We start from the raw sequence: 18,173 nt of genomic DNA, 5'->3' as shown, positions 1-18,173 counted from the left end.
TTGTTTATTTTTTTGGGAGTGCTTCATTAAGATTCCCAGCGAGGGTGATTGTGTAGCAAAGGACAGTCTTTGAGAGTTACGCACCGAGTATCAGTTGTTGTCAAGTCATCTTCTATGTGAAGAATATCAGTACATTAAATACCTTATTCCATTTTCAGATTTAGCAATGGTCATTTGTGTAATGTTTTTTAATTGTCTAGATTGTTGCAGTATTTTTACCACCAGTCCTCAAGATACCAGCCTTTTCTGCAAACAGTGGGTACACATTTCGACAGTAGGGATTTTGTCAGGATGTTGTGGCTCCTCTCATCCCTGTGCTTTGAGATCAGGTCTGGCTGCTGATAGTGGCTCAATGTTTTTTTCAGATGTGTGTCTCATTACTTATCAGTCCATGTGCAGTTTGGGTCTCAGTCCAGGCAGATCATCAGGTGATGGTCTAGATTCACTGGATAGTATTCCTAGAAATACTTGTTCCTGTTCTGCAGAGTTAAACATCTGAAAAGTTAAGAATTATGAAAATCCTTGAAGATGCACCTATTTACAATTGTATTTTAAAACACATGATGGATTTTAATGTTTCTTTCATTAACTAATTTTAAATATTTGTACTAGTTTATGGTGACAATTTTATTTTTCTTTATATTTATTATGCATTGCTTTCCATATATTTTAAAACTGTTTAATATTTATGAGAAGCATTTCAGTAAAAATGAAAATAAGTTATTCTTAATAGAATCTAATCAGTCTTTACTCTGTCAACCAAAGGTTACTATCAACATTGATAGAACATGAAAATAATTTATGTATATTTTTCTTACACTTGCTTAATAAATGCTCCTGTTTATTTTAATACAAAAATTCATAATTATATTCCCGGCATTCCACATTCTGTTCAATTATTGGTCCCTGACCCAAATTTAAATGGCCTCATTTTCAATAAATTTTGTCTTACACCATACTTGACTTAATTATTTTATTGTAAGTCTTTCATTAACATTAAGTATCAATCCATATAATTTAGGTTTTATCTAGGTATGTTCTTTACCCAGGACTGGAGTGCCTGAGGTCTAACATCACTATATATTGCACAGGCAAGTAATTACATAAGGCAAATTTTCTCATGGCATAAATGTATAGTATATACTATTGAACTGACACATTTTCAATTAAATGGGAAATCTATAAAGCTGCCAATTTACTTCAGACTTGTAGTTCATGACAACTGATTTCTTCTGTTTATTTTTATATCAGATTTGTATTTTTACTGATTTGATTTATTATATGTATATCAAGGTATACTGAGGATATACAGACTTTTTGTACTATATTCTTCTCCTTCCAATGAATGCTTATGCTTATTTTCAAATAAAATAGGCAAGGCATGCTTCTAATTAGATGTTTGCTATGAACAGTTCAGATATTCCAAAATTCTGTTTGTCATTTTGAGTGCATTTCTCATCAGACTTCTTTTATATCAGGGGATATTTTAATAACTTGTTTATTTGTAGCAGTACTACTTAAAACAAGTTCACTAGAGTTTGTTCTTGCATTAGTTATCAGTTCCTCTTTTCCATATCATTCTTGTCAGAAGTAGAGCCTGAAAACGTTTACGTAATCTAAATTCATTTTACAAAGATTTTTGTACTTCATTTAGAAAAGAATGATTTTTTTATTCTTCATATCTCTGCACCATATCTCAACTATGAGTAGATGAAAGTGAAAATATGAAATATCAGAATCCCCAAACTGCATTTGCTGAATAAAATAAATGCCTAAACATTTTTAACTGTTTTTTTAAGGGATAAGCTCCCTCCCCACATCCTCTGATTGAGGGGAAGTCCCCCACACCCCTCAGACTTATATATACCAACTCCATCCCCCAAAAAGGGAATACCTTCTGGCACAATTCACCAACAGTGATTTCCTATGGAGGAACTATGATCGTCAGTGAGTTGAACCTTGGACAAGTGAAGCTCAAGAGTTTAATATCCATCCACTAGTGGGGTAATGCTACATAATACCTGAGCATGCTGTTTAACATATTCTTGGTAGGTGTCTTCAATAAAAGTCTTTGCTGACATTATATGTTTAATTAAAGTGAATGAAAACAATAACTATTTTATCCATTTATGTTGCTTCAAATGTATGCTTTTTATTTACAGAATGTTAGAAGTATCAGTTTCAGATATTTATTTTCACAAACTGAAGCTCTTTTTTCATTAATATATATTGTACAGTTTCCTTAATTTTTATTGTAAATTATTAATCTCCTGTTGAGTGCATTTATTTATGACTTGCATTCCAATGTATACATTTTGTTTTAAATAATTTCTGAAGTGCATACTTTCAATGACAAATCCTACTAGATCATCAACATAAATAAGTGGATGCATAACTTTTCTTAAATATGGGGACTGTATTGTCCTTTGTCCATGAGTATGTAAAGTCAAAATCCTTAACATAGTTATTAAACTGAATTCATAAAACTCCATCCCATTTTTCTTAGGCCATTTTAATTCATTAATAACACCATTTGGATGCAGGGTAGTATGTTTTTTTTTCAGATTTTTAATTTGATTAAAATATTTAAAGGTATAAAATTCTTGATAAATGTAGCTCTGTCATAATTGCCGCTGTTTTATTTTTTGTGTGGCATCTGCTTATTTATTTGAGATTTGCTCATAAAACAGATATGCCATCAGTTTTGCTACTTGAAGGCTTCATTTCCTGAAAAAAAACTGCAACATTTTAAGCTGTTATGCATATCTCTTCATAGAGTGTTTCACTCCTCTTTTTCTGACTCACTTTACCTCATCCATTTGTCTTCGCTAATCCTTCTTTCCATTCCATTGTGTCATCCAGTGGTCCTATCCTGTTATTAAACCTTCTTTAATTGGTCCTATCCCATTATTAAACCCTATCTCATTTCCTGTATATCTTGCACTTCATCTCTATTTCCATGTGCCTAAAGAACCTGGAACAAAATACCCTGCTATCCTCATTTGACCTATAAATATTCCTTATACTCCATATTTTCCCTATCTTTCCTTCCCACATAAACTGTGTTTGAATACTGCTCTTTCTTATTGTTATTCACTTAGCTTGAATTCCCTTTCAAGAAACTGTCACCGCCCCTTTCTTATTTATACATCCTTGGATGGTGTTTCCTCGACCTTTCCTCCTCTGAATACTCCAGAGTTTTCAGTTTTGAACCATCGCTAAATGTCACCATCATCTCCTGAAATAGTAATAATAATATTTCTATTTAATATAATTGCAATGTTAACTATATTCCAGCCTACAGCCTTCACTCTCTGATCGCCCGTCCCCTGCACTACAAATACTTCATCTTATTGACACCCCCTCCTCATCAGCACTAAAAGGCCTACAGATCTATGCCCTCCACCATGAGATGCCATGAGTTCCCCTTGGCTATAATGTGACTATAATTACTCCTCCATAGCTAAGATGGACAGACTTCACTGGGCCACGTCTCATAGGGAGCAAGATCCCGTTCCCTCACCTTTATCCTATTAATCGATATTCTCACCCTCTCTACCTTCCTCCATCAGATTCTCTCAATCATGCACTTCAGTATTATTATATTTGTTCTAGTGAGGGAGAAAGAAATGCACAAGCTAACACAAGTAAAGAAAACCTTCCTTACTCATTTTTCCAGGGAGATTGATAGGGTAGAAGACAGACAAGTGGAACTAGTGGAGAACAGTTGGTCTAGTATAAAGACAGGACCTCCTGTGATAGAGGGCCTGTAATGACAACAATTTAAAAAAAACTACAATGTCGAAAAGTTGCAGTCAATAATATTCATGGAGGATGATAGATTGAGGCACATGTTTTAAAAAATTCCATGTTATCCTTAAATCTGAAGAATCCTACTGTCTGAAGTAAAATCAGGCCAGAACAGAACAGAACATAGTCATGAATAGGACAAAAAGCTGCAATCACCTGAGATGCAAAACATGTCAGATAATTTCCACCTGCCAGCATAATAACGTCACAGAACAGAAGTTTTAAGGTGCAAGGCTGATTACATGCATTTCCAAGAATGTGGTTTATGTGCTCAAATCCAGGAAATATCCATAGATATGGTATGTAGGCCAGAATCTCAAGAGTTGAGATGAATGCTTATGGATGCATAATTAATTGCAAAAGGTCTTATAAACCAGTAGCAGTAAATATTTCTTAGTTTGAGCATTCTTTGTCAGATATGCCAGTTATGGTTCTTTGGGGGTATTTACTCGCACCTCTGAAAAGCAGAACAATAAAAGTTAAGCTTGTTAAATTGTTCAGTTTGACATTTAGCAGTTTGAACCTAGATGTTCAATTTATGAGGTTTTATAATACTTCAAGAACTTTTCCCATTTACCAAAAACAGCGGACGTAAATTAGCTATACTAGAAGACAGCCAGTGTTTGCTATACTAGGAATGCATTACTTTATGATGATTTTACATAAGAAACATAGCTATGGGGGTGAAGGGACAGTCACCCTAAGTTCAAGATGTTAGGTGGTGCATTATTTGGAAGTTCCTGATATTGATATTTATTGCAGTACCAATATTCACATATTGTAATTATGATCAGGATTTGAAGTGCTGAAACACTTTGCGGGTGGTAATGCAACTGTAGCAAACCACTTATTATGTTTGTAGGAAGTAGTTTGCTACAGTTTCAGTTTCAAGCAGCTCAAGTAGAAGACTTTTTTTCTTTTCTCTTCAACTTAGAATTGCAGGTGCCAGACTGGATCGTCAAATGTCACCGGTGACTAGATGATTTGTCTGAGAAATTAAACAGCACTTGAAACACTGCAAGGATTTATGTTATGTTGGCACTTGTGTTTTGTTTGTGTAAAGAGAGTGGTAAGTATCATGTAAAGTAACACTTCAGTTTAGATGCTAGTAACTGTAAGCTTAAAATTCAGGAAAACCCTAACAATTAAGAATATTTTACATTCATAACAAAATATTGTGTTCAGAATTGCTGTCCTGACCACTTATATCCATACTACGTACACTCACATTCTCTAAGATAATATCGGATTCTCTTGGTAGTCCCTATTTTTTTCATAAGACATCATTGACTTGAACATTACTGGTCCATGGTTGTACTATTCTTAGTTTTTGAGAGGGCTGTGAAAATTTCTTCTATAGTGATTAAAGGGCTTGGCTGGGATTATGGAACTTGTGGAATAGCTATAACTGTAGGTGAAGTAAAATTTGTACTAATCTTGTTAGCCAAGATATTAGCTATTTCCTTTGGATCATATAATATAGTGTTATTATGAACTAGCTCCAGACATTGCTGGGTTTTAGTTCTTAATTTCCTGACATAGCTAAAGAAAGATTTGTATTTATTTTTGGTTTTAATGGATATTTTAAATTTATACTCGGATGTAAGCTTATAGGTTCATAGGTTGGTACTAGGCTATCAGCCGTAGGGCCTATACAAGCCTAGCCATAACAATTCCCTGGCTATTTCTTCCCAAACTATTTACTTCCCTGCTTCCTAATGTTTCCCCAACATTCTTTTTTAGCTTGCTTAGGTGTGCTTTTCTGGTAGATAAATGAGAACTTTTATAAGAATTGAGGAGTTTCTTTCTCCTATTATATAATTTATTTATTCAGGTATTCAACCACAGGGGTGGGCTTTTCATTTTCTCATTGTATTTGTTGCAGATAGGGACAGCTTTATCAGTGCAATAGTTTAAGTGGGAATAGAAGTCAGGGGCATAGATATCAGCTTGAGCAATGGGATCCTTCGTAAAAGGCTTATAGCAGAATGTATTTAGGTCATCAATTAACTGAAGAAGGTTTGCATTTGAGAAGCCCTTTAAAGCAGAGCTATTTACAGGGGAAGTACTTCCATTTTTTAAAGGAAAAGGTCACTAAATTGTTGTCTGAATTAACAAACCATGATAAAACTTAAGCAGATGTTCAAGATGTGGGCAAATTTATGAAGGCTAGATCAAGGACATCTGGAGCCTTAGTAGGCTGATTAGCTATTTGTGAAGCAGTCAGGATTTATAACATCAAAGAAGTGTTGGGCATGCCAGTGTTTGGCAGGGTAGGTCAGACTGTTTATTGTTAGATATTTGAAGTCCCCCAGTAGAAAGGTCTTTGCTTTAATGGAACTCTCATTCACTGTGTTTAATCATGGTCAGAAAGGGACATAGAGGGTGTTCTATATCTAGCTATGTAGTAGTAATGAGTCTTGCTTATGGCAATTTGGACTTCTATGAGTTTAACTGTGGAGTCCCAAGAAATCTCTCATGAGATGATGATATCCTTGACAAATACAGATACATATCCACAGTTGCCACTAGGTTTGAAGTGATAGATGTTATATCTAGGAATAGAGGCAGGACTTTCATGGTAAAATCATGCTTCTGTAACTACGCATGTATTAATGTGTTCAAGTTGTAGGACACCCCCATGTTCAGTCATTTTTTTAAGACTTCTGGGACTGAGCAGGGCCACATTAATGCATTCCAGATTAGAATTTACTAGGTTGGAATGCCCATCAGATGGACACTGCTTACAAAGGCAGTATGGGAGCAGCAAATATTTTTGACCAAAATGTGAAAGCCTTGCTAAGAGAGGAGCAGATCATCCCTGAGAAAACAGGAAGGCTTATCAGCAATTTCATCCCAAACTGACACATACAGGATTCCCCCACAATGAAACCAGCTACATAGCCAATTACTAAAGCAGTTATGTTCTCCTTAAATCTAGGCATCATTATGGATGATGTCAAAATAGCACTCATGTTTTTTCTGCCTCAGACACATGCATAGCACATGCCTCATACGCATGCATAGCACATGCCTCATACGCATGCATAGCACATGCCTCATACACATGCATAGCACATACCTCATAACACATGCATAGCACATACCTCATAACACATGCATAGCACATGTCTCATACAGATGCATAGCACATGCCTCATACACTTGTATAGCAAGCACAGTCATATCCTTCTGCATGTCCCTCTGGGGAGAGCATCTAAGCTCATGCACCTCTAAGTGCACCACTATCAGCTCATAACCATATTTATCAGGATGCTGGGTTCTAAGAGTCCTTGTTGCTTCCTGGATACTGGATGCGCACACACACACACACACACACACACACACACACACACACAAATAATCTAATCCATATAATCTTTGACACCACTTGTAAAAGATGGCTAATGTCTATCTATCCATACATCTAGCTGACTATTGATCTGTCTTTCTGTCTATCCATTTATTTATATTTTTTACCTGTTATTTATATAAATTTCTTTGTGCTAAATGAACAAACAAATCCATTAGACAAAATGTTCTTTTAGATCCATAACTTGTAGTATGTACTTGACACTAGAATAATAACCTACATAGACCTTACTGACACAAATATAAATAAATTTAGCAGTAGGTTACATTAGAGTAATTTTGTATGACAGCTTCTAGGATTTTTGAATCTAATATTTATATGGGAAGTGGTGTGCTCTTTAAAAGTTTTTGATCTCTGTCTCATTTGAAACAAACCACATGTATAAAGGGCCAAGAGTCTTCTGTTGCACCAAGCATGTAATTATTTATTTATTCATAAAGCCCACCTGGAATTCCTCGTGGAAGACGCAGTAGTGTTTGAAACATTCTCAGCTGATACATTTATCCCTTCTCCTGCATCCCTTCAAAGAAAATTATCTATTTCTAGGTGTCCTGGGGTTGCTGTGTTTTTTTCTGTTGATTAAAAAAACTGCCTAAGATTCCTGTTTCTTCTATAATTGAAATAACACATCACCCAAAAAGCTGGCAAGTATATCACTGGTTGTTAGAAGAGGCCAGTATTTTTCAATAACATGATGGATTTTATAGGTGTTAGACAGATAAATAATTGAAAATCCGAATTCTGAGACAGAGACTTTATTATAAGATAGCATACCAATAACTCAAATCTATTTTTCTGGACAACGTCTGATTGTATTTTATGAATAATGTTTGGACAGTACACTCTATGTGAAAAATGATTTATCAAGTCCTCAGATAATTTCAAATTAATGCTTCAGCCTCCAAAAAATGCCTGCACAAGGTAGCTAACAGAGGAACAGACCTTAATCTGTGGAAAAAAAATAATATATATAGCACTTTGGTGATAACACATGGTTTCCTCAAAGCTAAATAAATAAAACGACAACCACCCCATGTGTGGGAATGCAGGGGGCTTACTTCCTGTAGAACCATTGCTTACTTTCTTTCTGTATTTCCTGAGTTTGATTGCAGTTAATTGTTATTTGTTTGACATTTTCAGTTCTCATTTGAACTGCACATTGACAAAATGATATAGATTAAATATATGTATATATTTCTTTGTGTGTCTGTCTATCTGTATGTCTGTGTCTATATATAAGTGTGTGAAACTATAGTTCCAGTTATATAAACACAAAATGCTGGACATTAGCTATACTGCAAATCCAGTTCTGCTAACCGACTAATTTGAAATATGCTTTTTTTTTCAGAGAGCCTGCATTGATTTTGCCATCAGTGCCAAACCTCTGACTCGATACATGCCGCAAAACAGACATACATTCCAGTACAGGGTCTGGCATTTTGTAGTCTCTCCATCATTTGAATACACCATTCTTGCCATGATTGCCTTAAACACCATCGTTCTGATGATGAAGGTAATACAGTTTAGATAAATCGCACTCATAGAAAATTGTACACCATAAACTGTTCATGCTGATGAATCCTGCATGAGGTTAGTTTCTCATTTATTCCTTGAAACTGGATTTACTGTTATATGATTACATATTCAGCATCTGACTTTAATAGTATTTGCTCTGTAAATTGTATCAAGAGCTTTGGGGGTCAAAAACTATCTGTTTTATTAATGCAAGATAAAGACAGAAGTCTCACATTTCAAAGAAAGGCTTAGAAAGCAAGAAAAACGAAAGTGGTGACTGTTCTTCAAAAGATAATGCAAGTCTTCTTCCAAAACATATCTCCAAGGCTGAACCCCTTTTGTCACTTACCCTCGAATACTAATGGTTTTGGATTAGAGAATGATCCCCCCAGAATTACAAAAGTACCCCCGTGATTCAAAAACACCTACACTAAGTTGCACTGTTCTGAGTGAACGGACGACACAGACATAACACAGACTTTCCTCCTTCTTAATTTTAGTTTTCTGACTGATATTTTTGCAGCTTTAAATATTGACTGGAATTCATAAAGCTTACCACAAAGTGTAGACTACATGTACACTTAGTGTAATCTTTCTTAGTGACTAGAAATCACAAAAATGTGGTAGGGATGTTCTTGTATACATATCATGTACACTTAGTGTAGGCTTTATTGAATTAGGCCCTACATCTTCTATTCTAATATCAGTCAGACAAATACAAATGGGCAGAAAAACAACTGATGCTTTCACATATAATGTATTTAATAATCTGTTTTTCACAGATCATAATGCCATTAATTAAATGGCTAGCTTTCTTGACATCCCATTAACTATTTAGCAGACTTAAAGTTCTGTATAGCACATGGATTGAGAAAGGATGATGACATAGCTTAATCCCAACTGGAAAGCAATGTATAATTTGAAATGTTTCTAAGGGATGTCTACGTTCTTTTCACTTTATATCAAATGGAGGATTGCAACGCAACCCTATGAAAACAATTTTAATGTGGAAAAGGTACAACATTCTACATGTTAGGACTTGCAGTTGATGACAATCAAGTATAAATATGTTTTATATGGTAAATTGCTCTTTTGAGATGCGAGCAACTCATAGAAGCTTTACACCATAAAGTATTAATAGCTTCAAAAATGGATGATGACTGAATTCATTGTGGGATAGTATAGTGGCACAGTGGTTAGCACTACTAAACTAGATATGTAGATATGTATAAGTGTGTGTGTGTGTGTGTGTGTGTGTGTGTGTGTGTGTGTGTGTGTGTGTGTGTGTGTGTGTGTGTGTGTGTGTGTGTGTGTGTGTGTGTGTGTACATGCTTGTCTTCTGCTTGACTGGTATACCTTAGAAGACTGCTTTATTTTCATTCCACACACTGCATGCCTGAATAGACTTGAGGTCTTCTTAAGCCGATAAAAAGTGCATCTAAAATGAATTAGCAAAGTCATACTGTGTCTGTGACTACTTCTGTATCCCTTTGAAAGCAAATATCAGATAGGAGTTTAATATATGCCTGTCTGTCTGCCAGATTACAAAAAAAAAATAAAAATAAATAAATAATTGCATTATTTGGTTTGCATAAGACATGGTGATTGTTTAACGAAGTTCATTTTTTTAGCACTGGCTGTAGCTGAGTAGCATTGTTGGTCCTAAATCATAAAGTACTATTCCAGAGGTGGGATAGGAATGTACCCTTTAGAAAAATTGGTGAGGCACATTGGTACGATGTACTAAGTATTGTAATGATATGGCCATGACATTTGAATGTGCCATGGACAGAAATAGCCATTATGTGACCATGATGAGTATACCAGCTTGTTTCCTGTAGTTTGACATGGCTCTGACCATGCTGCATATACCAGCTTGTTTCCTGTAGTGTGACATGGCTCTGACCATGCTGCATATACCAGCTTGTTTCCTGTAGTGTGACATGGATCTGACCCTGCTGAATATACCAGCTTGTTTCCTGTAGTCTGACATGGCTCTGACCATGCTGCATATACCAGCTTGTTTCCTGTAGTGTGACATAGATCTGACCATGCTGCATATACCAGCTCATTTCCTGTAGTGTGACATGGATCTGACCCTGCTCAGTATACCAGCTTGTTTCCTGTAATGTGACTTGGATCTGACCATGCTGGGTATACCAGCTTGTTTCCTGTAGTGTGACATGGATCTGACCATGCTGAGTATACCAGCTTGTTTCCTGTAGTGTGACATGGATCTGACCATGCTGAGTATACCAGCTTGTTTCCTGTAGTGTGACATGGATCTGACTGTGCTGAGTATACCAGCTTGTTTCCCATAGTGTGACATGGCTCTGACCATGCTGAGTATACCAGCTTGTTTCCTGTAGTGTGACATTGATCTGACCGTGCTGAGTATACCAGCTTGTTTCCTGTAGTGTGACATGGATCTGAATGTGCTGTGTGTATACCAGCTTATTTCCCATAGTGTGACCTGGCTCTGACCATGCTGAGTATACCAACTTGTTTTCTTGTAGTGTGACATGGCTCTGGCCATGCTGAGTATAACACCTTGTTTCCTGTAAGTGTGATTACTGTCCTTCCAGGAGTATTTTAAAGTATTGTATGTCTTTTCTTACTTTATGCATATCTGGCTGCATTTCTTCAATTGTGAAACAGTGCTTTTGTGACTGAGCTTTACTTTCTAAAGCTGGTAGCAGACTTTACTTCATGTGTTTCCAGGATATATTATTGCCCCACATGTTTGCTTTAGGATCCCTTGTGAGTCAAGAACAGCAAGCACCATGATTGTTTCTGATGTCAAAGAGGAGAGTTTATATTCTCAGTGATGGATGAAATGTGGTTTAAGTTGCCAAGGACATCTCCTCAGTTCTATACTATGATTTAGATTTTTAAAGAAAACTGTGTAAGCATCTTTTTTTCTTAAGAAGATAGTGGGTCTGACAGCTATAAAAATCGACTGTGACTTTAATCTTTTCAATGACTAAGGTAATAACCAGGAAATGGTCATTAAGTGTATGAGGATGATAACTGAAATGACATACTTGCCCAAACTATTAGTTACACTGGTAATCATGTGACCCAAATGAGACTAAATACACTAAAGAGCCTTTCTTACTGCTTATCTAAGGCTGGTAAGCCAGGCAAAGCCGATGTACCCTAGAGTATAAAGTTTACTTTCTTGACCAACTTAATGTTCTGGAGACCATTTGGCTAAGTAGTTCGAGGGTAATGCATAGAATGTCACCACTATATTCACTTTGGGATAGCTTTTAAGGAACACTTGTGCCATGAATGACTTTAGGCAGACCTCATTATTATTAACATTGCATTTTATAGCTTGTCCTGTATAATGAATAGTGATTGAATTGCTTGTATTATAGAAGCTAAGATTTAAAATATAATTTCGTTTTAAAGATGGTATTTTGGTTTGTATATTTACAACATGCATTCTATTGACACAGAAAAGAAGAAGAAACCATTTTATAATCAAACCATGGTATTTGTCTAGCTATAGAATACCATGCCTACCATTTTGTTTTGCCTTCCCATGGACTGTCCAGAATATATCAGTGATTGTTTATTATATATATTTGGAATGCAGAGAACATAACATTTTCAGTCTAATATATACTATATAGTTGGCACTACCTTTCTAAATCCCAACTAATCACATACTTTTTTTTCCCCCTAGTACTACTCTGCCTCTGTAACTTATGAATTAACCCTTCGATACTTGAACATTGCTTTTACCATCCTGTTTTCCCTGGAATGTGTGCTAAAGCTTATTGCATTTGGTTGTCTGGTAAGTAAAAAAATTTGTTGAATTATTTAATTCTGCACTTGAGGTCACGGTATTACAGGCAGGCAAAAGTTTGTTAGAATAAATGATAATAAGCATGTATTGATGCAGAAATCTGCTTCTACAGTTTTTCCACAATTTCTCTGGTTATGTAATTTTCTTAGATTTCCTTGGGGAATCTACAGCTCTTCACTTTAATTAGATTTTTTTTCTTTGCTTTGCACTATTTTATTTACATTTGTTTTCCTCATTTGCTGTCAGTGCTGCCGCATGTATTTGTAGCAAGGGTGGAGTTTTATGCTCACCTGTAATGACAAAAGAGACCCGCTCTTAAGACTACATTACTTCATATATTTCTACTAGGATTCAAATTGTTTCTTTCTGCCTCTGCCCCATTAGTTTTTTAATTGAAAATGTATATATTGGAACAAACGCATTAATGCAATAAAACAAATAATTGTTTGTGTGTCTAAATCAATTATAGGTTCATAGGTTTGTACTAGGCTATCAGCCCTAGGGCCTATACAAGCCTAGCCATAACAATTCCCTGGCTATTTCTTCCCACACTATTTATTTCCCTGGACCCCTCTCTAGCAGGGCGACTGACTTGAACCCCGGGGTGAATTTCCTTTCTTCCATCCATTCATCAAGGTTCCTTTTGAAGAGGGCCAAAGAGGCACTCCGCTTGACATGTATGGGCAGTCTGTTCCAGAGTCTGGGGAGTCTCTGGATCAGGAACCTATCCCTTCAGCATGTTTTGTTTATCGTGATGACAAGGTTCAGATCCCCGGAGCGTGTGGCTCTGAGGGATTGGGATTTCTTTAAGTGTAGCATGTCCAACAGCTCTGGGTTTGACATGGCCTTGTATGTTAAGCAGAGATCGCCTCAGAGTAGACGATATGTGACAAGAGTATAGCTGGAGTTTTTAAGGCGGTCAGCATAGGGCATCTGCATTAGGCCTGTGATTCTTTTAATGAGGTATTTCTGTGGCCTTTCCAGTTGTTGCAGATGTCTGGAGAGGTACATACCAAATGGGACGTTGTATTCTATAATGGGTCTAATGAGGGATGAGTACAGTGGGACAATGACCTCCTTTTTTTCTGGATGAAAAGCCCTTAGTGATGAGGTGTGCCACATAGAAGGATTTCCTGACTGTTGTGGCGATGTGGTTATTAAAGGTGAGACCACTGTCCACCTGTGTCCCTAAGTCTCTTATCAAACTTTCGATGTTTAGTGTACTGCCACCTATGTGGTATTTCACGGGTACATGTTTTTTCCCAAAGGGGATAACTATACATTTCTTGGCATTGAGCTTGAGCCCATGGCTCTGGCACCAAGCATCTGTTTCTGTAAGGCTCTTTTGAAGAGTATCGACATCATTTGGGGATTCAGTAATGGCTCCCAGTTTGCAGTCATCTGCGAACTTTGTTAGCCAGAGCCCCTTAGTGTTGGCCTGTACTTCAGAGAAGTCGATGCCAAACAAGAGAGGTCCCAGGACTGAACCCTGAGGTACTCCACTTGTCACTTGTCTGAAGCTGGATTTGGAGTCAGCTACTTTTACAGTGTGGGTTCTGTCAGTAAGCCAGTTGGCATCCCATCGAGTGACATTGGGATTAATGCCCAGCTTAGTAAATATTTTATTTTTGTATATATTGCTAAAAGACATTAAATGTACATAAACTGATCATGTAACATAGTTTAATATTTCTCTTCCATTTTATACAGTAACTATATTCCTTTTTGCTTGTTTTCATCCTAATAGTAGGCCTTTCTTTATGACACACAGCAATGATAGTATTTATAGATACTGTAAATTAAGCTGTAATCTCATATTTTCCAGTTCTTTGTAGTCATTTTCATGGCTACTCTTAATAAGCTCCAGAAAAGTGAGAACAGAATCTGGGTTATACATCATGGAATTAGAGCATTGAGTAACGCCAAACATTTGGTTAATATAAATTTATCAGACCACAATGCTTACAGGAAACATTGTTTTTTTTTTTTTTTTTTTTTTTATGAAAGCATTGTAGAACTTTACAATCATAAACCAAATGTTGCTATTGTACATTGATTAAGGATTTACACCTCAAAACTCAACGCCTTCTTTTTTTGTACATAATTTCTTTTCTATGTGGGATGATAAATGATAATGATCTATGTGAAAATGTTCAAAAGAATAATAATAAAAAAGCTGAAGTAGTTTTTTAAGATATTAAAATAATTGTTTATCAATTGTAGTTTAAGTAGTTATCTTTGATGCAAATGTATGGTTCTTGATTATTTTATGTATTTTGGATAAATATGCCCTGGTATTCATTAACAATCATGTAAGCTTTGCAAGAGGTATGTTAGCAGAATGGGCAAAAGCATTTACTGAATATGTATGTTGCTAACCCTGCTTACACAATCTGAAGCACCGTTTTGTGGCTACTAGCAAGGTTGGTGGCCATGAAACAGTGCTGAGAGCATGAGCACAAAGTAAACAAAAGTACTTGCCGGTAGGTAAACGTATTATGAGTGCATATGCAGACAGCTTATGTAAAGTAAGATAACTGACTTTTAAGCATGTAGATGCAGGAATGTGAAACTGGCCTAATTTACACAGAATACAATTTGAACAGTGAGGGGAGACAACAAGGGGAGAGTAAACTGAGGCACGTGTACTCAGTTAATTCAAATGTGATGATGCCAGAAAGAAAAAAAAAAAAGACATCCATATTGAGGGTAATACCCATGTACATAACATAAAATGGACATGCTGACACTGTATGTGAGAAGGACACAATACAACATTGTAAGAAAGGGGAGTAAATGTAATATTAATGTTGATAACATGCCAAGTTAGCAAGGAAATTGGTTACATTATGAGTCATTTGCATGCAGTGAAGTTATTGGATATGAAGTGAGTGTACAGGGAATGTATATGTGATAACTGGCTGCAGCCCTGTGTCCTCCACTCAGTCCTGTATAAACAAGGCATAAGCTGTATAGCAGTTGTGTCATGCATAGCTGAAATGGACAACCATAAATATGGCGTATATTACACTGGCACATGTTTTAGACAATCATGTGTTTTATATACATGTGCATCATAAACAGTAAGGTAACAGCAATCAAAATACACAAGTGACAAATGACAACACAGATCTGATGACATTACAGTACTTCAGGGACTCTGCTTATAGATGGATTGTAGCTAATACAGGATTATACTGACCATGGTCACAAGACATTAACGCGAACACTGGCATAACAGCATATAAGCAACACAAATATATATTATTTGCATTGATAATAAATAAAAATTGGGAATAATAACATCATGCAGTGTTTGTGTAATGTCGATACATTCATAGAACATTACCCTTAGGAATGGAACAGCAAGCTATATAAGCCCACTGACTACAAAAGTGTATGAATCACACATGCTACAGTGGAATCTTAAGAAAGCTGTGAGACTCCACCTGTATGAAGTCATTACATCATATGATTATGTTGCAATTGGTATGAAATAAAAAAGCTGGAGAAGGTTTCTCCCAGTGTAATAGTACACATTATAACACTTGTGGATATCAGTCATGCAAAACAGCAGTAGGACATGTGTTCAGCCAATGTGGGTTTTGAGTACCTGGCCATGTGACGACAAAAGGTACATGATATCTGAAAGAATTAATGTGTCACTGTGTCAATGGTGCTACAAGTGTAAGATATGGTTGTCTTTGAAGCTGTGGCATCATGTTATTCCCACAAGGGAGATGTGTGCCTGTCATTTCTTTATAAGAGTGTTGCCATATGTGTGTTTCTCTTACATCATTGCCTGTTGCTATTTGTACCCAGACACATGAAATGTGTAATGCAGTCAACAGTCTGACAGGGGAATGACAATCAGCCACAATGTGTGAATAATCATGGATTCGAATACATGCCTTGCTAAGGCACAAGAATACAGAACATGGTCTTATGTCCTCATGCCACAGGAAATGTGTACGTTTTTATTATGGGAAAAACAAATGTCATCCCATAGCATTATCATTATCAAAGAAAGCACTTCTCTGTGAAACATGAGCAGGAATCCTTGTAATAGGTGTCCCCGTCCATACATGTACACAGCAGATAGCTATCTGACAACTTTGCTACCTACCTGCACATTTACAAAAATAATGGCACAAGTGACTTTAAGGAGTAATGGGTGGATTTGAACAGATCACATGGTACAGAACACACCTAAATTGCAGGTTCCACACAAGATGTTGGGTTATAACTGTGACAGTGTATATTTGAATGGATGACATCACCATTCTTTCATACACTGATGTTCTTGTAAAAATGTATTAAGGCAGCTGAAGTGCACAGTAACAATAAACAGCTACACATAATACATGCATTAGAAGCCTTCTCTACACAGCATGACAGACAAAAGGACAGTTGTCCATTGCTATACTCAAACACCCTCCCTATGTATTTACATAGTCTAAAGAGTGAGCTAGTAACAGTCAGTTCCAGAGGGTAACTCATATGACCACTTTGATGTGGTTCTTTTCAGGAGCACAATTTAAACATTGTGTTTCAAAAATGTTTATTACCTGGGGTAATATAAATCTATAGGGTAATCCTGTGCCAGGGAAATACACCTCATAAGTGGAATTTTACATATAGGGTATTGTCAGGGACACAGTTGCACTTTATGGACACAGTTGAGCATGACAGTATGCACAATGACTTTATTTACCCAATGTTGGATTTAAACCTCCTACTTATGTATTTGCACAATCTATTTGACACAGAATTAGCTGCAAGAGCCACAGGAGAACAGCGAGTTTCTAAGGGCACAGTGTGCAGTTTTGACATGTTGACCTCAGCATTGGGATAGAAAGAAATGTTTGTGGTAAAAGTGGGATAAGGGGATGGAGCAACTTCTCCAGTGTTAAAAACCTTCCACTGAGTAGAAGTTGATAAAGCATGACCCTTCCAGAATCTGTACTCAAGTTACATTGAAGCCAGATATACAAGTTCCCCACTGTGAGATTTGAACCTCCTAATTATATATTCCAGAGAGCACAGTATTAGCCACAAGACAAGTCTGACTGTTAAGGGGACAGAGTGCACTTTTGAGAGGATGACCTCATTATTGGGTAGCAAATACATGGTTTGTGTTAAAAGTGGGATAAACTGCAGAGTGAGCTGTGTCCAGAGTTAAAGTTTTCTCCACTGTGGAAGTGGATATAGCACATCTGTTATAGAAGGTTTACTTTTATGACACTAGAACCACACAGATACCCATGTTCACCACAGTTAGATTCAAATTATATACCTAACCAGTTACACAATTTAGAGAATACAGTATTAGCCCCAAGCTCCACATGAGTAGGCTGATTCTTATGGGGACATAGTGCATTTTTGTTAGAATGACCTCATCACTGTGTTGGAGAGATGTTTGTGATAAAACTGTGATAAAGGGATGTGGAATATCCACAAAGGGTAATTTATTTCCCTGACTGGAAGTTGACACGTCTTTTCAGGAAGCAATATATACCTCATATGGCAGACACAAAAATAGAAGTTTCCCATGCTGGGAACTGAACTTCCTATCTATCTAGTTATACAATCTGGAGAGCATAGTGTTTGTTACAAGTGCCATAGAAGAAGTCTGACACTTCAGAGAAAAGCATGCAC

General features: G+C 36.5%; 1 protein-coding gene across 4 annotated transcripts in view; it reads left to right on the top strand.

Moving 5' to 3' along the window:
• Positions 1-18,173, top strand: part of LOC122813204 (voltage-dependent R-type calcium channel subunit alpha-1E-like) — a 4,399,719-nt gene that overhangs the window by 3,240,077 nt on the left and 1,141,469 nt on the right. For all 4 annotated transcript variants that reach the window (XM_044085387.1, XM_044085385.1, XM_044085384.1 and 1 more), the window contains 2 exons: positions 8,532-8,696; positions 12,393-12,503. In XM_044085387.1, the coding sequence (XP_043941322.1) occupies positions 8,532-8,696; positions 12,393-12,503 (276 nt within the window). The remainder of the gene's footprint in view (positions 1-8,531; positions 8,697-12,392; positions 12,504-18,173) is intronic.

This window comes from Protopterus annectens, chromosome 10.part0 (genome assembly GCF_019279795.1).
Source record: "Protopterus annectens isolate FY-2018-M chromosome 10.part0, PAN1.0, whole genome shotgun sequence".
In the NCBI taxonomy this organism is placed as follows: domain Eukaryota; kingdom Metazoa; phylum Chordata; order Ceratodontiformes; family Protopteridae; genus Protopterus; species Protopterus annectens.
Note: the sequence above shows the minus strand (reverse complement) of the source record. Positions and strands in the feature narration are given on the sequence as shown.